This window comes from Bos javanicus, chromosome 15, assembly GCF_032452875.1.
Source record: "Bos javanicus breed banteng chromosome 15, ARS-OSU_banteng_1.0, whole genome shotgun sequence".
Lineage (NCBI taxonomy): Eukaryota > Metazoa > Chordata > Mammalia > Artiodactyla > Bovidae > Bos > Bos javanicus.
The window spans coordinates 50604554-50627301 of record NC_083882.1 but is presented as its reverse complement, the minus strand read 5'-3'; the positions used below and the strand labels follow the sequence as shown (position 1 = coordinate 50627301).

The 22748-nt window shown below is 40.1% G+C and overlaps 1 protein-coding gene across 1 annotated transcript; it reads right to left on the bottom strand.

The window, feature by feature from the left end:
• Positions 1-10250: 10250 nt before the first annotated feature.
• LOC133261366 (olfactory receptor 51I2-like) lies at positions 10251-11846 on the bottom strand. Its single transcript, XM_061439858.1, has one exon. It carries the CDS (start codon positions 11322-11324, stop codon positions 10251-10253), a length of 1074 nt encoding a protein of 357 aa, XP_061295842.1. The 5' UTR covers positions 11325-11846.
• Between the last annotated feature and the right edge of the window lie 10902 nt (positions 11847-22748).

Here is a 22748-nt window from a genome sequence, read left to right as displayed (position 1 = left end):
AAAACAAATGCAGCATGCAGGAGATAGTGTAAATTTTCTATGGTTACCAGAAAATAAATGACTGAAACGGATTTAGTTTTTACTAAATGTAAATTTTATACAATTTATACCCTTTCATCCAATGTTTTCTTTAAATAAATTGATGTGTGTTAGAAGGTAATGGCAACCCACTCCAGTACTCTTGCCTGGAAAATCCCATGGATGGAGGAGCCCAGCAGGCTACGGTGAGCGACTTCACTTTCACTTTTCACTTTCATGTATTGGAGAAGGAAATGGCAACCCACTCCAGTGTTCTTGCCTGGAGAATCCCAAGGACAGGGGAGCCTGGTGGGCTGCTGTCTATGGGGTCACACAGTCGGACACAACTGAAGCGACCTAGCAGCAGCAGCAGCACTCTTTAATATGTACAGCACATTGAAAATGCTCATGATCATTGTCATCCTCCTCTCTGTGTCCTTGTTATACTTATTCAATTGAGAATGAATTTTGTTATATTTTAAATGATATTATATTTTAAGTGATTAAGCCTTTCCCTCAGGGGATCTTCCCAACCCAGGGATTGAACTCAGGTCTCACGCATTGCAGGTGATTTCTTTACCAGCTGGCCAAAAGGGAAGCCCAAGAATACTGCGATGGGTAGCCTATTCATTCTCCAGGGGATCTTCCCAACCGAGGAATCAAACAGGGGTCTCCTGCATTGTGTGTGGATTCTTTACCAACTGAGCCATCAGGGAAGCCCGATTTTACATAGTTATCACATGTGCTGTCATAATTACTTTGCTGATAGAGAAGTGAAATATTTTATCTAAAGTGAAAAGAGAAATTCTGAAGTCCAACAAAGGAAGAGAAAACTGCAGCGTTTTCCTGAACTATTAGAACTTGAGATTTTCTTGTGTTTGAAGTGTCTGGGTACAAATCCTAGGACACTGTCTTCTATTCAAGATCCAGTAATGATAAATACCTAGGCTGAAAATTATATTAAGTACCAAGAAACTTTGGTAAATGAAGAGACACTTGATTCTCACCAGGTCCCTGAGAACATTTAGGAATTTGGGGTCCAGCTCTGCCTTGCCCAGACAACATCTGTCTGGGTCATTGGGTGCCTTTGTAATCCAGGTTACAAGTTGCTAAACAGAAATCATTCGCACACTCCATTCATTGAACATTTGCCGCAGTTTTTAGAATACCAGCTAAACCTTTTGTTTAGCCTCTTAGCACACTCATCTGGAAGACTTGATTTGTCCTTGAATGTCCTCCCTGTAATCTCTGATCATTGACCTCAGGCCAAGCTGGGAGGGCCACAGCTGCAGGAGGACAAGACCTACGGTTCTCTTCTCCAAGTTAGAATTTCCACAGAAGCCAACTGAAGACATAAATCAGGGACATAAATTTAGGTTCTTTAAGGGTTCAGTGGAATCTGTACTAGTAGTGTCACAAAATTTTAGCATCTGATCTTGAGCTGGTGGCTTACCAGTAAAGAATCCACCTGTAATGCAGGGGACATGTGCAAGAGACACGGGTTTGATCCCTGGGTTGGGAAGATCTCCTGGAGAAGGAAATGGCAACCTACTCCAGTATTCTTCCCTGGAATATCCCACAGGCAGAAGAGCCTGGTGGTCTACAATCCATGGGGTTGCAAGAGAGTTAAATATGACTGAGTGACTCAACAACAACAAAACAATGCTGAGCAAATTAACTTCCTAATTTAATACTTATTGAAGCTCTTGTGTTCTAAATGTTAGACCCCCAACATTCTTGTTTGTGAATATCTCTCTGTCTCAAAAAAAAAAAAAGATATAAAGTAAGTGTTACTGTATCTTTTTAACAAATAATAAAAGTTATAGGGACTTCGAAGACTCTTGAGAGTCCCATGGACTGCAAGGAGATCCAACCGGTCCATTCTGAAGGAGATCAGCCCTGAGATTTCTTTAGAAGGAATGATGCTAAAGCTGAAACTCCAGTACTTTGGCCACCTCATGCGAAGAGTTGACTCGTTGGAAAAGACTCTGATGCTGGGAGGGATTGGGGGCAGGAGGAGAAGGGGACGACAGAGGATGAGATGGCTGGATGGCATCACTGACTTGATGGACATGAGTCTGAGTGAACTCCGGGAGTTGGTGATGGACAGGGAGGCCTGGCGTGCTGTGATTCATGGGGTCACAAAGAGTTGGACATGACTGAGCGACTGATCTGATCTGATCTGATAGGGACTTCATTGGTGATCCAGTCCTTAAGACTTTACCATCCACAGAGGGTGAATGCTCCCTGCTTGGGAGCGAAAATGCCACATGCTTTGTGGCCAAAGAAGCAATACATAAACAGAAACAATATTGCAACAAATTTAATAAAGACTTTAAAAGTGGTACACGCTAAAAAAGAAAAAAAAAAAAAGGAAAATGAATACATTAAACTGGAAGGAAGAGGCTTAGAGAGTTTTTCTAGCCTGTGCCAGGAAAGAGACCAAATTTAAATTCAGGTGTATTTGGCTTATATGATTTCAACAGTCTTAAACCTCCTGTATTGGCCGTAGGCTGTACTAGATCCTGGAGGTTTGTTAAGTGTGGGGCTGGCAGGATCAAATTATCAAGAAGAGATTGTTCTCTTCTGATGTTCCATGTTAATAAGACTGAAGTTTCTCCAAATGAAGCCCCTTCCTGTTTCTCCAAAAATCCTAATTCTCACTGTTACCTTGTGTGTCCTTCTTACAAAGCCATTTGCCTTTTGTTGTGCTAATTATCTCCTTGCTCCTGCTTTTCTTTTCACTAATCCCAGACATATTTCTTCACTCTCATTCCATCTTACTGTTCTGAATTTGATGATTTCATAAATTTCTATCCTCTTTTTTTCAGGGATAATCAGTTAATAAACAAGAAAATGAATGATTGAATGAAAATACCTTAATTTCATTTTCTAGTTCCCCTTATCTCAACCCTTAACATAGTGGTTCACAACTTAAACTATATACTTTGTATAAAGATCAGTGGTTTCTTCCACTAATATTTGTTATTATCCAATTTTATTTGGATTTACTTAGGATCCACCCAGGAAATACTCTGTCATTGGTAGCATAAATCAAAATAGAATGTGTCAGCTCTTTATTTAATTTGAAGGAATCAGGATTAATTCTATCTGGGATTAATGTCACAGTTCTCTTTCTTTCATTCTGCATTAATTGATCTATTATTGAATTATTCTCAAATCCCTATCTTTGAACTTGACTTTTTCCATAGTTGATATGTAGGTATCACGCAACTGTAGGCATTTATGTGATCTATTACTCTTGGCTGTAGTAGCAAGATCCAAATGGTAATTTAAGCTGAACATTATAAGAAGTTCAGAGCTTAAGGGGTTAAAATTATAGTATACCACCTAAGGCATATTTTGAGCAAATCTTATACAACCAAGCCAATTTCTCCTTTATATCCAGATAATGACCTTTTCTACCTTTCTTTTGTTAATATATATTACATTGTTATGAGGAGTCTAATATTGATACTTTTGAACTGTGGTGCTGGAGAAGACTCTTGAGAGTCCCTTGGACAGCAAGGAGATCCAACCAGTCCATCCTAAAGGAAATCAGTCCCAACTATTCATTGGAAGGATTGATGCTGAAGCTGAAACTCCAATACTTTGGCCACCTGATGCAAAGAACTGACTCATTTGAAAAGACCCTGAGAATCCCATGGACGGAGGAGCCTGGTAGGCTACAGTCCACAAGGTTGCAAAAAGTAGGACATGACTGAAGAACTTTACTTCGCTTCACTTATTCTGATGCTGGGAAAGATTGAAGGCAGGAGGAGAAGGGGGCAACAGAGGATGAGTTGGTTGGATGGCATCAATGGACATGAGTTTGAGTAAACTCCGGGAGTTGGTGACGGACAGGGGAGCCTGGTGTGCTGCAGTCCATGGGGTCACAAAGAGTCAACACAACTAAGTGACTGAACTGAACTGAACTGAACTGAACACTGGGGAAGACTCTTTGTGTTGAAAGAAAGGAAAGGCTTTTTTTCTCTCTGTTCTTTTACTAAAATGCCTATTTTAGTAGCCAAGTTGGATTGATATGTTTCTTGCTTCCCATGTCATTCAGAATTTTGTAATAAATAACTTTAACCTGGAATCAGATCAGGTTTGGTCTTCTATTATTATCTCCAGCACACTAAAGGGTCAAAGATATTTTAAACTATAGCTTTTCCCTGAGGAATTCCATCCTTTCCACTTTAGCACTCTAGGATTGTGTTATCTTGTGACTCCGTATGTCTTGGAAAGTCAAACAGCTGAGAAGAAAAAGACTGAATCCAACATACACTCTTTACATGACCTCAAAGCCAGTTGTTTTCTTTTTTTTACAAAAGAGAGAAAGAAAGAAATCTTATAATTGTGTGATATGATGGAGGTGCTATCTAATACTATGTTGTAGTCATTTTGCAATATTTAAGCCAAGTTCTTTTCTAAAAGGCTCTTCTTACTCAGAAAGATGGAAAGGACAATCTCATAGTGAGAGTGTAGAAACCAAGCAAACATTCAGATCACCCACAGGCTGCTCTCTGGAGTGGGATTTTAAAGATAGCCTTATATTGATGCTTTTCTTAGAGAAATAAAAAGGTATTAATCTGCTTGGACACAGAGTCTGAGTTTCTGCATAATTATCTGAATTAGACAATATCTGTGCATCAGGAAAGTAGCCTTTTCACTTCCTCTCTCTTATTTGGTGATGCAGACCTAGCATTCATGAAGGCCTGGAATCCTTTTCTTCCTGCTTCTGGCATCTACTCATCCTCCATCCCACTGATTCCTCCACATGACAGCAGCTGACAGATAGAGAATTTCAGACTCACTAACCAGGTCCCCACCCTTCTTAATAGTGTAAAAAGGGTTCTAACCTACGTTACTCACCCTGCCTGTCATTGCAGCCTTCTCTATTGCCCGTCATTCTGAAGAGCCCAGAAAAACTCTGCAACTTAAATGCTACTTTATACCACTGCCTGGGTGCCTTAGTGAGTTGCTGCTCCCCAGGGACATCCTGGCCACAGACCGCAGAGGATAGTCTCTGCTTAGTCCTCCCTGGGAAATGGACAATATGCAAAACATGTGTTTGGTTGGAAAGTTGTGGATCTGAGCAACTTTGAAACTATGGAACATGATGGGGCTTTCACAAAATCACAGGAAAAACTGACACAAAAGTGGATCTGCTTAACCTGCAAGAACAACCCTAGGGACCAAAGAGAGAGTGGAGAGAAGCAGACACACCTCTGTGGAGGAGAATGTTGGGATCATCATCCTTTCTGGGTTCATCCATTCCACTACATTTGTAGGAAATTCTACTGGCACTTCAACCTTTTTTTCACTGTGCCTTCCAATGATACCACATCTATTATCTGGAATCACACAGAACACTTCCTGGTCCCTCCAAGTGAGCCTTACGGACACTCGGGTGAGTTGTGTCTCTTTCTCTGCCCTCTCTCCTTGGTTCCTAGGGTTGTTCTTGCAGGTTAGGCAGACTCACTTCTGTTTCTGTTTTTCCTGTGATTTTGTGAAAGCCCCATCATGTTCCATAGCAACTATGGGTCAAGTAACCTGGGAAGACAGACGAATAAATGGCCTCAGACACAGAGAGATGACTAGGGGTAGACATGGGAGCTCATCCATGTCTGTGGACCTGTGTTTTAGAGATGCAGCATGCCTTCCTACCCAGGATATTGTCCTTGCCATCTTGTTCCACCTCCAGGGGCTTCCTTTACTTCTAATAGAGTGAAAACAATGCTGAAAGCATGAAGAGGCCCCAGAGCCAACATGCAGAAGCATCTGTGTGTGTGTATGTGTGTGCATAATAGCTTTATTGAGGTATAACTGATGTACAAAAAACTGAATTCCTTTAATGTATACAATTTGATTTATTTGGACTTATCTTTTCATCCATAAAATCATTCATCACAATTAAGGTGACAGGCATATCCATCACCTCCAAATATTTCCTTGTTGCAGATGGCAGTATTCTCTTCTTTTTAAAGGGTAAGTAATATTCTACTTTATGTGTATACCACATTTTTTTTAATCCATTCATCTGTTGATGAATATTTGGGTTGTTTCAATATCTTGGCTATTGTGAATAATGCTGAAATGAATCTGGTATTTCTAGATTTGTAAGGAATGTATATGAGCATAATAAAGAACATGTATGACAAGCCCATAACTAACCTTATACTTAAGAGTGAAAAATTGAAAGATTTTTTCTCAGAAACAAGGATCAGGAACAAGGGAAGCATACTTACTTTTTCCAATTCTATTCAACATAGTACTAAAAGTCCAGGCCAAAGCAGTGAGATAAGAAAAAGAAACAAAGTGATTCAAATTGGAAAAGAAGTAAAATTTTCTCTGTTTGCTGACAATATGATCTTATGTCTTTGGAACCCTCAAATTCCATAAAAAGCTATTAGAACAAATTCAGTAAAGTGCAGGATACAAAGAATACAGAAAAATCCTTTTTGTTTTTGTAACACTAAAAATGAACTATCCAAAATGGAAATTTTGAAAATAATCCCTTTTACAGTAGTATCAAAGAAAATAAAATGCTTAGGAATAAACTTAACCAAGGAGGTGAAATACTGGTACATGGAAAACTGTTAATAACTGAAGAAAGCATTAAAAAGGCCACAAATAAATAAAATTACATTGTGTATTCATGGATTGGAAGACTCATTATTGTCAAAGTGTGCCTATTACCCACAGTGATCTGTAAAGGCAATGAAATTTATATAAAAATCTCAATGATATTTTTTACAGATGGCAACAATCTTAAACTTCATACAGAATCATAAAAGACCCACAAAGGTCAAAGCAATCTTAAACTAGAAGAACAGAGCTGGACGCATCACATACTTTCTGATTTCAAAATATATTACAAATCTAAAGATTATGTATTGTGGTCTAAATTGTATTACAATTCAAAAGAGTATGGTACTGGTATAAAAAAATGGAGATCCAAACTCACTCATATAGAGTCAACCGATTTTTAATGTGGATCCCAAAAATAGACCATAGGGAAAGGACCAGTCTCTTTGACAAGTGGCATTGGGCAAACTGGATGCCTGCATGCGAAAGAGTAAAATTGGACCTGATCTCACATCACATGCAAAAATTAACTGAAAATAGATTAACTATTTGAACCTAATACCTGGAAGTATAAAACACCTAGAAGAAAACTTAGGGAAAAGCTTCATGTAATTGAACTTGGCAATGACTCTATGAACATGAAACTAAAATCCCAAGCAACACAAGCAAAATTAGACACATGGGGATACATCAAACTAAAAAGTTAATGCATGGAAAAGGAGAAACAATCAACAGAGTGAAAAGAAAACTTATGGAAATAAGAAAATATTTGCAAACCACATACCTGATAAAGGACTGATATAAAATATACATAAGGGACTCCTGCCATTCTAAAAAAAAAAAAAAAAAGAAAAGAAAAGACACAGCCTGATGAAAAAAATGGGCAAAGAAATTGAACAAATACATCTCCAGAGATATACAAATAAGGATATGAAAAGGTTCTCAACCTGGCTAATTATTAGAAAGAAACGAATCAAAACCAAAATGAGCATTCACAATTATCATTAAAAAAAAAAGACAACAAGCCTTGGTGAGTATGTGCAGCAATTGAAACCTTGCACATTGTTGGTGATAGTGTACTCTCCTGGAGCCAGTATGAAAAATAGTACGGGGGTTCCTTAAAAAATTAAATATGGATATACTTTATCATCTAGCAGTATGACTTATGAATATATAGCCCCCAAATTGATCAGATCAGATCAGTCGCTCAGTCGTGTCCGACTCTTTGTGACCGCATGAATCGCAGCACGCCAGACCTCTCTGTCCATCACCAACTCACGGAGTTCACTCAGACTCATGTCCATCAAGTCAGTGATGCCATCCAGCCATCTCATCCTCTGTCGTCCCCTTCTCCTCCTGCCCCCAATCCCTCCCAGCATCAGAGTCTTTTCCAATGAGTCACCTCTTCGCATGAAGTGGCCAAAGTACTGGAGTTTAAGCTTTAACATCATTCCTTCCGAAGAACACCCAGGGCTGATCTCCTTCAGAATGGACTGGTTGGATCTCCTTGCAGTCCAAGGGACTCTCAAGAGTCTTCTCCAACACCACAGTTCAAAAGCATCAATTCTTTGGTGCTCAGCCTTCTTCACAGTCCAACTCTCACATCCATACGTGACCACAGGAAAAACCATAGCCTTGACTAGACGAACCTTTGTTGGCAAAGTAATGTCTCTACTTTTGAATATGCTGTCTAGGTTGGTCATAACTTTCCTTCCAAGGAATAAGCGTCTTTTAATTTCATGGCTGCAGTCACCATCTGTAGCGATTTTTGAGCCCCCAAAAATAAAGTCGGCCACTGTTTCCACTGTTTCCCCATCTATTTCCTATGAAGTGATGGGACCGGATGCCATGATCTTAATTTTGTGAATGTTGAGCTTTAAGCCAACTTTTTCACTCTTCACTTTCACTTTCATCAAGAGGCTTTTGAGTTTCTCTTCACTTTCTGCCATAAGGGTGGTGTCATCTGCATATCTGAGGTTATTGATATTTCTCCGGGCAATCTTGATTCCAGTTTGTGTTTCTTCCAGTCCAGTGTTTCTCATGATGTACTCTGCATATAAGTTATTATTATTTTTTTTTATTTCATGGCTTCAATCACCATCCTCAGTGATTTTGCAGCCCAAGAAAATAAAGTCTGTCATTGTTTCCATTCTTTCCCCATCTATTTGCCTTGAAGTGATGGGACTGGATGCTGTGATCTTCATTTTTTTGTTTGTTTTTTTTTTTATAATATTTTTAATACACGTGCTCCCCATCCTGAACCCTCCTCCCTCCCCCTCCCCATACCATCCCCCTGGGCCGTCCCAGCGCACCTGCATATAAGTTAAATAAACAGGGTGACAATATACAGCCTTGACGTACTCCTTTTCCTATTTGGAACTAGTCTGTTTTTCCATGTCCAGTTCTAACTGTTGTTTCCTGACCTGCATACAAATTTCTCAAGAGGCAGATCAGGTGGTCTGGTATTCCCATCTCTTTCAGAATTTTCCACAGTTTATTGTGATCCACACAGTCAGTGCAGTAGCATCTTAAGAGAACATTTATGTTTTCAAACATTGGCCTCTAAATCCTGCTTAAATTTACTGACTCTGTTTTTCTGCCAATGCAGCTGCCAGTGAAGAAAATGCACACCTGAGTGGCTTCTTTGGGGTGACTTTAGAATGAAGGTATTTCTGTCCCAGACATACGGAATTTTAAGAGGTGAGGCAGAGACAGTGATGTGTAACTAAACTAGAGGCTCCAGTATTATGATCTCAGGCTAGACGAAGGTCATTTTTGAGCCAGGAGCTATCCCTTTGGAGCAAGGGATGTCCGTTGGATCCACAGCTGTGACGAGCTGTAACTACAACTTTCCTTGCCTCCAACACACACACATTATGCTGAGGCACATCTGACCACTCATTTCCCACAAGCAACCAGAGAACTCCACATTTGTTTTTCCATTGTTTTCCATTCTTCTCTGCTTGCCTGGGGCTTCTCCAATGGCTCAGAGGGTAAAGAATCTGCCTGTGCCAGAGTCACAGGAGATGTGAGTTCGATTCCTGGGTCAGGAAGATCCCCTGGAGGAGGACATTGCAACCCACTCCAGTATTCTTGCCTGGGAAATCCCATGGACAGAGGAACCTGGTGGGCTACAGTCCATGGGGTCACAAAGACTGAGACACAATTGAGCAACTGAGCACTACTTGCCTACCTTTTCTGCCTGAGAAGCTCTTACTCACTTTTCAGCCTCCTTCTTCCCTGATTCCTTCCCCGACTCCTTTCTCATTTTTTCCTGTCAAAGCAGGAAGCCCTCTTTTAGGTTCCTATAGCTCTTTGTTTGGACCTCTCACAGTCTTATTACACTTACTATAATTGTGTATTTAGAAACTTCTATTCCTCAGTGGAGGGAAGAGACTATGTATGGTTCATTTAATGTTCTCTCATAACAACCACAGACTCTTGCACAAGTAACTCTGAATAAAAAAGCTGAGATTAAGGAGTGAAGTAAAGAATCAGGGCTGATTCTGAGGACATGCATTTGCTTGTCATTCTCTTGATAATGTCTCTGGGTCAGGGCTCAGTATATGGGCTTTCTGGACATAGGTTATAACTGTTTGACTGTGTTTTCCCTCAGATTCTGAGGTAATTTCTTGACTTCATCAGCCTTTCCTCTTCTCCCTCAGCACCCTGAGCATGGCCTCCCTGATGGGCTTGGACTTGACACTGTAGATGACGGGGTTGAGCACAGGGGGCACCACCAGGTACACGTAGGCAACAAGGGCGTGTACTATGGGGGGAAGGTGTCTCCCAAAACGGTGGATCATGGACACACCTATGACTGGGATGAAGAAAACCAGAACGGCTAAAATATGAGAAACACAAGTGTTGAGGGCCCGGATACGCTCCCTGGGAGAGGCCAGACTCATCACTGTATGAAGAATAAGGGTATAGGACAACACAATAAGCAAGGAGTCAAAACCCACTGTGGACAGAACCACATACAGCCCATAAATGATATTGACAGTAATGTCAGCACAGGCTCGTTTCATGACATCTGCATGGAAACAGAATGAGTGGGACAGGAGGATCTTGCCAGGGCAAAAGTTCAGTCTCTTTAGTAAGAAGGGCCCTGGGAAGAGGGACACAGTGGCTCGGGCCACAATGGCCAGCCCAATCCTGATGATGACATTGTTTGTGAGGACAGAGGCATAGCGCAGGGGGTTGGAGATGGCCACAAAGCGGTCAAATGACATGGCCAGGAGCACCGAGGACTCCACCACGGAGAAGAAGTGGAGGAAGAACATCTGGACCAGACAGGTGTTGAAGCCAATGAGCCGATGGTCAAACCAGAGCACAGCCAGCGTGGTGGGCATTGTGGCCAAGGTGAGGCCCACGTCGGTGAGGGCCAGCATGGACAGGAAGTAATACATGGGCTGGTGCAGGCTGGGAGTCCTCCTCAGAGCCAAGAGGATCAGGCAGTTTCCTGTGAGGGCCGCGGTGTACATGGAGGAGAAGAGGATGGAGATCCAGCCATGAATGGCCTCCAGGCCTGGGATGCCAATCATCAGGAAAGCATGTGGCTGGAAGAAGGAGATGTTGGCAAAGGACCAGGAAAAGAACATCCTTAGTTTACTGATGAGATCTCCAGCAAGATGGGACCTTTTCATTCTGGACAGAAGAATAAGACAAGATAAAAACATGGGGAAAATGGCAGTTCTGCTATTAGGTAACATGAGTTCACACACAATGCTGCTGCTGCTGCTAAGTCACTTCAGTCATGTCCGACTCTGTGCGACCCCATAGACAGCAGCCCACCAGGCTCCCCTGTCCCTGGGATTCTCCAGGCAAGAACACTGGAGTGGGTTGCCATTTCCTTCTCCAGTGCATGAAAGTGAGAAGTGAAAGTGAAGTCGCTCAGTCGTGTCTGACTCTTAGCGACCCCATGGACTGGAGCCCACCAGGCTCCTCCGTCCATGGGATTCTCCAGGCAAGAGTACTGGAGTGGGGTGCCATTGCCTTCTCCTCACACACAATAGCATGTATTAAATGTGAAGGAGGAGGGGAGGAGCCAAGATGGCGGAGGAGTAGGACGGGGAGAACACTTTCTCCCCCACAAATTCATCAAAAGAGCATTTAAACATTGAGTAAATTCCACAAAACAACTTCTGAATGCCGGCAGAGGACATCAGGCACCCAGAAAAGCAACCCAACTCTTCAAAAGGATGTAGGAAAAAATATAAAAGACAAAAAAAGAGACAAAAGAGGGAGGGACGGAGTTCTGTCCCAGGAAGGGAGTCTTAAAAAGAGAGACATTTCCAAACACCAGGAAATCTTCTCACTGCCGAATCTGTGCCTAGCTTTGGAAGCACAGAGGGCAACATAACGGAGAAAAAATAAATAAACAATTAAAACTCGCAGATTGCGAGCCCTACGGTAACTCCCCCAGCGGAGAAGCAGCGCAGACGCCTGCACACGCCATTAGCAAGCGGGGGCTGGGCAGGGAGGTGCGGCGCGGGCTGCATCACTTAGAGTAAGAATCTGGCCTGAATACCCTGAGCGCTATCTGAGTGAAATAATTTGGGCTAGCAAACCAGACTGTGGGATGTCTACCATGCGAAAAGCCAGTCCCAACCTAAGATACCGCCAGGCCCGCGCACGGAACAAAGGACTGAACAGGGATAGCCGGCTGCAGACCTTCCCCCTCCGGTGACAGGCAGCCAGAGCCAGAAGGGGGCAATCGCAGCCCCAGAGAGACATTATCTATAAAACTGTAAGCAGGCTTCTTTGCTAACTAAAACTTCTTGGGGGTCTGGACGGTTAACATCTGCCTGAGAAGGTGCGCCGGTTTTACACCCAGATAACCGAGTGGTGGGGAAGCGATAAGTCGCAGCATTGGCACTCGCCAAACACCTCATCACCTGAGCTGCTCGGACCTGGGAAGAGCTCAAAACACAGGCCCAACTGAGTCTGCGCCTCTGAGGACTACCCGAGTGCCTGAACCTGAGCGGCTTGGACCTGGGAGGTACATGCAGCCCAGGGCCGGCCTCAGATTGATCCCGGCGGAACAACCTAGAGCCCGAGCAGTGTGGGCAGGGAGGCTACACACGCCGTGAGCAGGGGCAGACCCAGTGTGGCTGAGGCACTGCGAGCGAACGCCAGTGTTATTTGTTTGCAGCATCCCTCCCTCCCTCCCCACAGTGCGACTGAACAAGTGAGCCTAAAAAAAAAAAAAAAAAAAGTTTCCTCCACTGTCCCCTTTGTGTCAGGGCAGAAACCAGACACTGAAGAGACCAGCAAACAGAAGAAGCTATAACAGAGGGAAACGCCCTGGAAGCTACAGGCAATAGATGAAAACCCTGTGGTTACTACGGACTACATAGGAAGGGGCCTATAGATCTTGAGAAATGTAAGTCGGACCAAGGAACTAGCCAAAAATGAACGGAACCCACAATACTCACAACAAAACCAGAAAAAGTCCTAGATATATTTTTACTATTTTTACGATCATTCATTCTTTCTTTTTTTTTTTTAATTAAAAAAAATTTATTTTAAGTCCTCTATTCTTCCTTTAATTTTCACTTTTATAACCTATTACTTTGCAAAAAAAAAAAAAAAGACCCTATTTTTTTTCTTCTTCAGCAAACTTTACATATATATATATATATATATATATATATATATATATATATTTTATAATCATTTGACCTTTTTTTTTTTCTTCTTTTCTTTAACATTGTATTTTTGAAATTTCAAACTCTACTCTAGTTTTTCAATTTTAGCTTTTTGGTATATGTTATCAATTTTGTACCTATAGTTTTTTTTTTTTTATAATTTCTGTGACTTTTTTTTTCTGTTTCTTTCTCTTCTTCTTTTATATAACATTGTATATCTTAAATTCCAAACTCTACTCTAGAATTTTAATTTATGCTTTTTGGTATTTGATATCAATTTTGTACCTGTATTTTCTTTATGATTTTTGTGACATTGTTTGTTTATCTTTGTTTGTTTGTTTTCTGTCTTTATGCTTCTTGTTCCTTTTTTTTTTAACATTGTATTTTTGAAATTCCAAACTCTACTCTAGATTTTTAATTTTTGCTTTTTGGTATTAGTTATCAATTTGTACCTATATTTTCTTTATAATTTTTGCGACCTTGATTGTTTTTCTTTGTTCGTTTTTTCTCTCTTTCTTTTCCTTCTTCTTTTCTTTAACATCGTATTTTTGAAATTCCAAACTCTACTCTAGATTTTTACTTTTTGCTTTTATGTATTTGTTACCCATTTTGTACCTTTAAGAACCCAATCTTCAGGACACATTTTTCACTAGGGAGCGAGATTACTGGCTTGACTGCTTTCTCTCCCTTTGGACTCTCCTTTTTCTCCACCAGGTCGACTGTGTCTCCTCCCTAACCCCTCTCTGCTCTACCCAACTCTGTGAATTTCTGTGTGTTCCAGACGGTGGAGAACATAGGGAACTGAGTACTGGCTGGATCTGTCTCCTTCCTTTTCATTCCCCCCTTTTATCCTTCTGGCCACCTCTGTCTCCTTCCTCCTTCTTCTCTTCTCTGTATAACTCCGTGAGCATCTCTGAGTGGTCCAGTTGTGGAGTGCACATAAGGAAGTGACTACTGGCTACCCCACTCTCTCCACTATTGATTCCACTTCATCTCATTTGGGTCACCTCTAACTCCCTCCTCCCTCTTCTCTTCTCCATGTAACGCTGTGAACCTCTCTGAGTGACCCTCACAGTAGAGAAACTTTTCATCTTTAACGTAGATGTTTTATCAATGATGCTGTATAGAAGGAGAAGTTTTGAAACTTCTGTAAAAATAAGACCGATAACCGGAAGCAGGGGGCTTAAGTCCAAACCCTGACTCCAGGGAACTCCTGACCTCAAGGAACATTAATTGACAGGAGCTCAACAAACGCCTCCATACCGACACTGAAACCAAGCACCACACAAGGGCCAACGAGTTCCAGGGCAAGACATACCAACAAATTCTCCAGCAACAAAGGAACACAGCCCTGAGCTTCAAAATACAAGCTGCCCAAGTCACCCCAAAACCATAGACATCTCATAACTCATTACTGGACATTTCATTGCACTCCAGAGAGAAGAAATACAGCTCTACCCACCAGAACACCGACACAAGCTTCCCTAACCAAGAAACCTTGACAAGCCACCTGTACAGACCCACACACAGCGAGGAAAAGCCACAATAAAGAGAACTCCACAAACTGCCAGAATACAGAAAGGACACCCCAAACTCAGCAATTTAAACAAGATGAAGAGACAGAGGAATACCCAGCACATAAAGGAACAGGATAAATGCCCACCAAACCAAACAAAAGAGGAAGAGATAGGGAATCTACTTGATAAAGAATTCTGAATAATGATAGTGAAATTGATCCAAAATCTTGACATTAAAATGGAATCACAGATAAATAGCCTGGAGACAAGGATTGAGAAGATGCAAGAAAGTTTTAACAAGGACCTAGAAGAAATAAAAAAGAGTCACTATATAATGAATAATGCAATAAATGAAATTAAAAACACTCTGGAGGCAACAAATAATAGAATAACAGAGGCAGAAGATAGGATTAGTGAATTAGAAGATAGAATGGTAGAAATAAATGAATCAGAGAGGATAAAAGATAAATGAATTAAAAGAAATGAGGACAATCTCAGAGACCTCCAGGACAATATTAAACGCTACAACATCCAAATCATAGGGGTTCCAGAAGAAGAAGACAAAAAGAAAGACCATGAGAAAATACTTGAGGAGATAATAGTTGAAAACTTCCCTAAAATGGGGAAGGAAATAATTACCCAAGTCCAAGAAACCCAGAGAGTCCCAAACAGGATAAACCCAAGGCAAAACACCCCAAGACACATATTAATCAAATTAACAAAGATCAAACACAAAGAACAAATATTAAAAGCAGCAAGGGAAAAACAACAAATAACACACAAGGGAATTCCCATAAGGATAACAGCTGATCTTTCAATAGAAACTGTTCAAGCCAGGAGGGAATGGCAAGACATACTTAAAGCGATGAAAGAAAATAACCTACAGCCCAGATTATTGTACCCAGCAAGGATTTCATTCAAGTATGAAGGAGAAATCAAAAGCTTTTCAGACAAGCAAAAGCTGAGAGAATTCTGCACCACCAAACCAGCTCTCCAACAAATACTAAAGGATATTCTCTAGACAGGAAATACAAAAATGGTGTATAAATTCAAACCCAAAACAATAAAGTAAATGCCAACAGGATCATACTTATCAGTAATTACCTTAAACGTAAATGGGTTGAATGCCCCAACCAAAAGACAAAGACTGGCTGAATGGATACAAAAACAAGACCCCTACATATGTTGTCTACAGGAGACCCTCCTCAAAACAGGGAACACATACAGACTGAAAGTGAAGGGCTGGAAAAAGATTTTCCATGCAAATAGGGACCAAAAGAAAGCAGGAGTAGCAATACTCATATCAGATAAAATAGACTTTAAAACCAAGGCTGTGAAAAGAGACAAAGACGGTCACTACATAATGATCAAAGGATCAATCCAAGAAGAAGATATAACATTTATAAATATATATGCACCCAACACGGAAGCACCGCAGTATGTAAGACAAATGCTAACAAGTACGAAAGGAGAAATTAACAATAACACAATAATAGTGGGAGACTTTAATACCCCACTCACACCTATGGATAGATGAACTAAACAGAAAATTAACAAGGAAACACAAACTTTAAACGATACAATAGACCAGTTAGACCTAATTGATATCTATAGGACATTTCATCCCAAAACAATGAATTTCACCTTTTTCTCAAGCGCACATGGAACCTTCTCCAGGATAGATCACATCCTGGGCCATAAAGCTAGCCTTGGTAAATTTAAAAAAAAAAAAAAAAAAGAAATCATTCCAAGCATCTTTTCTGACCACAATGCAGTAAGATTAGATCTCAATTACAGGAGAAAAACTATTAAAAATTCCAACATATGGAGGCTGAACAACACGCTGCTGAATAACCAACAAATCACAGAAGAAATCAAAAAAGAAATCAAAATTTGCATAGAAACGAATGAAAATGAAAACACAACAACCCAAAACCTGTGGGACACGGTAAAAGCAGTCCTAAGGGGAAAGTTCATAGCAATACAGGCACACCTCAAGAAACAAGAAAAAAGTCAAATAAATAAACTAACTCTACACCTAAAGCAACTAGAAAAGGAAGAAATGAAGAACCCCAGGGTTAGTAGAAGGAAAGAAATCTTAAAAATCAGAGCAGAAATAAATGCAAAAGAAACAAAAGAGACCGTAGCAAAAATCAACAAAACCAAAAGCTGGTTCTTTGAAAGGATAAATAAAATTGATAAACCATTAGCCAGACTCATCAAGAAACAAAGGGAGAAAAGTCAAATCAATAAAATTAGAAATGAAAATGGAGAGATCACAACAGACAGCACAGAAATACAAAGCATCATAAGAGACTACTATCAACAATTATATGCCAATAAAATGGACAACGTGGAAGAAATGGACAAATTCTTAGAAAAGTACAACTTTCCAAAACTCGACCAGGAAGAAATAGAAAATCTTAACAGACCCATCACAAGCACGGAAATTGAAACTGTAATCAAAAATCTTCCAGCAAACAAAAGCCCAGGTCCAGACGGCTTCACAGCTGAATTCTACCAAAAATTTAGAGAAGAGCTAACACCTATCCTGCTCAAACTCTTCCAGAAAATTGCAGAGGAAGGTCAACTTCCAAACTCATTCTATGAGGCCACCATCACCCTAATACCAAAACCTGACAAAGATCCCACAAAAAAAGAAAACTACAGGCCAATATCACTGATGAACATAGATGCAAAAATCCTTAACTGCCGAGGACCAGCCCCGGCTGATCCAGGGTATTCGAAGGGGAGACGGCGTCGGCGACCTATTCAAATGGTAATTAGAGATATAAAGAGTAATAGAATGAGGATAGCTCAGTAGGAAAATTCAGTGGAGAAAAGAGGCTGAGTAGCTTGGTTTACGCGGAAAATCAATATAACCCGTGACACCAGGTTAGCTCTGACCACGGAGGCCGCAGGCGCCCTCTTGAATAGCGGAAGGTGCCCCACCTTAGACATCTTCTCAAGTGGGTCTTAGAAGCCCAGGCAAATAAGTGGTCGCAGAGGATATCCACGCTCCAGATGGAGACTTCAGCTGGAAGTTAAAGGAAAGAATGACATGGGGAGACCAAGCATTGGTGAGCAAGGCCCGTAGCTTTATTTTTAACAGGGGCTTTTATACCCTAAGTTACATATAGAGGATAATAGGGGATGCAAAGTCAGCAGTCTTTGATTCTTATCAAAAACCAGGGTTTCTTTCCTGCAAATTTATCGTATACAAATGGTTTAGGTGATTTACATCATCTTCTGGCCAGAAGGCCTACTAACATTTTATGACTCTTGACAAGGACTTATCAACAAAGACTTATTTTCTCTAAGAGTAATTATTTTAAGGTTTGGTGCCATCTTCCGAAGATAAAATTGCATTCCTATAGGGCGGATGTGTAATGGGTTTACAACAAAGGAAAGAATTTATTACCTTAAGGGTCTAAAGTTACTAACACCAAGGCCACTACTTATTTTTTCTGCATACCAACTATATTAATTAATACACATTCAAGGATACAATTCAGGGGATGTGAAAACTTGGCAACAAGCATTGGCTCATCAATGAAATCCTTTACTAGTTTATTCTGACAGTTTCTAACTCTCTGAGAGGCTCTAAGCTATTTGAATATCTTAAGCTTCCCGTGCCTCTCGAGGCTGGGAGACTGTAAACAATCGTATGCATAGCTGTAGGAGTCCGGGTAAACTTGTCAGGCGAGTTAGAGAGCCATCTGAGGGGTTTGGATTTAAACACTCCTAATTGCCCAGGAACTTTATTAATTGGAGCTGTAAGTTAACTCTTTGACAGAGAGAGTGAGATGGTGGTAGGGGACAGCCCCCAGTAAAGTCAGAGGTGAGAGCACAAAGCAATAAAGTAGGTAGACTCTGGTTTTTTGGGGGGAAAATGCTCGAGAATATCCGGGCGGAATCCTGAGGCTCGATCCCGCCTTTGCGTATGCCGAGCCTCCTTCCTCATGACCTTTGTCACAAGCAGAATGCCTCACCGGCTCCCGGCACTTAACAAAATTCTAGCAATCAGAATCCAACAACACATTAAAAAGATCATACACCATGACCAAGTGGGCTTTATCCCAGGGATGCAAGGATTCTTCAATATCCGCAAATCAATCAATGTAATACACCACATTAACAAATTGAAAAATAAAAACCATATGATTATCTCAATAGATGCAGAGAAAGCCTTTGACAAAATTCAACACCCATTTATGATAAAAACTCTCCAGAAAGCAGGAATAGAAGGAACATACCTCAACATAATATATGACAAACCCACAGCAAACATTATCCTCAATGGTGAAAAATTGAAAGCATTTCCTCTAAAGTCAGGAACAAGACAAGGGTGCCCACTTTCACCATTACTATTCAACATAGTTTTGGAAGTTTTGGCCACAGCAATCAGAGCAGAAAAAGGAATAAAAGGAATCCAAATTGGAAAAGAAGAAGTAAAACTCTCACTATTTGCAGATGACATGATCCTCTACATAGAAAACCCTAAAGACTCCACCAGAAAATTACTAGAGCTAATCAATGACTATAGTAAAGTTGCAGGATATAAAATCAACACACAGAAATCCCTTGCATTCCTATACACTAATAATAAGAAAACAGAAAGAGAAATTAAGGAAACAATTCCATTCACCATTGCAACGGAAAGAATAAAATACTTAGGAATATATCTACCTAAAGCAACTAAAGACCTATATATAGAAAACTATAAAACACTGATGAAAGAAATCAAAGAGGACACTAATAGATGGAGAAATATACCATGTTCATGGATTGGAAGAATCAATATAGTGAAAATGAGTATACTACCCAAAGCAATTTATAGATTCAACGCAATCCCTATCAAGCTACCAACAGTATTCTTCACAGAGCTAGAACAAATAATTTCACAATTTGTATGGAAGTACAAAAAACCTCGAATAGCCAAAGCAATCTTGAGAAAGAAGAATGGAACTGGAGGAATCAACCTACGTGACTTCAGGCTCTACTACAAAGCCACAGTTATCAAGACAGTATGGTACTGGCACAAAGACAGAAATATAGATCAATGGAACAAAATAGAAAGCCCAGAGATAAATCCACGCACATATGGACACCTTATCTTTGACAAAAGAGGCAAGAATATACAATGGATTAAAGACAATCTCTTTAACAAGTGGTGCTGGGAAATCTGGTCAACCACTTGTAAAAGAATGAAACTAGAACACTTTCTAACACCATACACAAAAATAAACTCAAAATGGATTAAAGATCTAAATGAAAGACCAGAAACTATGAAACTCCTAGAGGAGAACATAGGCAAAACACTCTCTGACATACATCACAGCAGGATCCTCTATGACCCACCTCCCAGAATATTGGAAATAAAAGCAAAAATAAACAAATGGGACCTAATTAACCTTAAAAGCTTCTGCACATCAAAGGAAACTATTAGCAAGGTGAAAAGACAGCCTTCAGAATGGGAGAAAATAATAGCAAATGAAGCAACTGACAAACAACTAATCTCAAAAATATACAAGCAACACCTATAGCTCAATTCCAGAAAAATAAATAACCCAATCAAAAAATGGGCCAAAGAACTAAATAGACATTTCTCCAAAGAAGACATACAGATGACATGAAAAGATGTTCAACAAACACATGAAAAGATGTTCAACATCACTCATTATCAGAGAAATGCAATTCAAAACCACTATGAGGTACCATTTCACTCCAGTCAGAATGGCTGCAATCCAAAAGTCTACAAGCAATAAATGCTGGAGAGGGTGTGGAGAAAAAGGAATCCTCTTACACTGTTGGTGGGAATGCAAACTAGTACAGCCACTATGGAGAACAGTGTGGAGATCCCTTAAAAAACTGGAAATAAAACTGCCTTATGATCCAGCAATCCCACTGCTGGGCATACACACTGAGGAAGCCAGAAGGGAAAGAGACACGTGTACCCCAATGTTCATTGCAGCACTGTTTATAATAGCCAGGACATGGAAGCAACCTAGGTGTCCATCATCAGATGAATGGATAAGAAAGCAGTGGTACATATACACAATGGAGTATTACTCAGCCATTAAAAAGAATACATTTGAATCAGTTCTAATGAGGTGGATGAAACTGGAGCCTATTATTCAGAGTGAAGTAAGCCAGAAGGAAAAACACTAATACAGTATACTAACGCATATATATGGAATTTAGAAAGATGGTAACAATAACCCTGTGTAGAAGACAGCAAAAGAGACACTGATGTATAGAACAGTCTTATGGACTCTGTGGGAGAGGGAGAGGGTGGGAAGATTTGGGAGAATGACATTGAAACAGGTAAAATATCATGTATGAAATGAGATGCCAGTCCAGGTTCGATGCACGATACTGGATGCTTGGGGCTAGAGCACTGGGACGAACCAGATGGATGGTAGGGGGAGGGAGGAGGGAGGAGGGTTCAGGATGGGGAACACATGTATACCTGTGGCGGATTCATTTTGATATTTGGCAAAACTAATACAATTATGTAAATTTTAAAAATAAAATAAAATTAAAAAAAACCATAAATGTGAAGGAGGTTGAAAATGTATTCCACCTGAAAGCAAGCAAGAGACAATATAATTTAAATGTATTGATATATTTAAATATTGGATATCTAAATATATTGATATATAATATATTTAACTATAAATACTTTTGTAGTATCATTTTTGAAATGCTATACTGTGAAATACTGATCTCTTCACTTATTGAAGAAAGTTGTACTTTCTTTAGAAATACATGAGATGGTCATAAAGAGTCCAATTTAAAAAGCCCTAGTTTAAACAAAAAGCAATGGCCTCACCTCATGGAAATAAATTGCAAATATACTGTGGAAGCTTAAAGGGTTGATGACCTGGGCTGACTCTCATTGTTTTCCTGGGATTTTCCTTTAAATCTCAATACAAAAAGTATAAACAAGTAAATAAGCAAATAAAAAATCTTTACAGGTAGGTCAATAAAAGAATGTAAGAAGAAGAGTTGCACAGCTATCTTTTAGCAGAGTATAAAATTCCACCAAAAGTATGTCTGAGAGCTAAAAGGGGCTTTAATCTGAACCCTGGGGTCTACAGCTATGTCATATCTAGTCAACATCATAAACTCACCCTAAAGGTAGGACTGCCTTTTTTTTTTTTAATTCCATTATTTCTTTCTTTTTTAAAATTTATTATTATTTTTTTATTTTATTTTTTAACTTTACAATATTGTGTTGGTTTTGCCATATATCAGCATGAATCCTTTATTTCTTAGGTGGGTGACAAGCATTGTTTCTCTGGAGCAGAAGATTGTGTGTAATTTGGCAGAAACTTTTTAAAGAAAACATAGTGATGTTGCTGACAATGTCAGTTCTGGAGCCCTCCATCCAATCTCTCTCAGACATTGTGAGCAAATATCAAAACCTGACGGAATTCACTCCATTCAAAGCCAAGTAACAGAGAAGTTCCATCACAGAGCTTGTGCAGACACATTTTGTAAAAATTAAAAGGGTTAAAACAACTACAGTTCGGTTCAGTCACTCAGTCGTTGTCAACTCTTTGAAACCCCATGGACCACAGCATGCCAGGCCTCCCTGTCTATCACCAACTCCCTAAGTTTACCCAAACTCATGTCCATTGAGTAGTGATGCCATCCAACCATCTCATCCTCTGTTGCCCCCATCTCTTTGAGATAAGGAATTATTCAAGAGAGAGAAGAAAATTCTGTATAAATATTTTCCAAGTAAAGCAATTGAAGAAATCATGAACCAAATTAATTTTTTGATATTGTGATATAAAAATGGGTCAGTGATAAATTAAGGAAAATGAATGCCAGATGTGATGAAAACTTGACAATTCTCCTTGTTTACTTCCTCTCTGCAGAGACTACGAGGGACACTTCTCCCTGGAAGTGTGGTCTGGGATTCCAGTTTTTCTCTAAGGTGCTGCTGCTGCTGCTGCTA

Bases quoted from the DNA above. Each gene is read 5' to 3' on its own strand.
- LOC133261366 (XM_061439858.1), bottom strand. From the start codon at position 11,324: ATGTTACCTAATAGCAGAACTGCCATTTTCCCCATGTTTTTATCTTGT.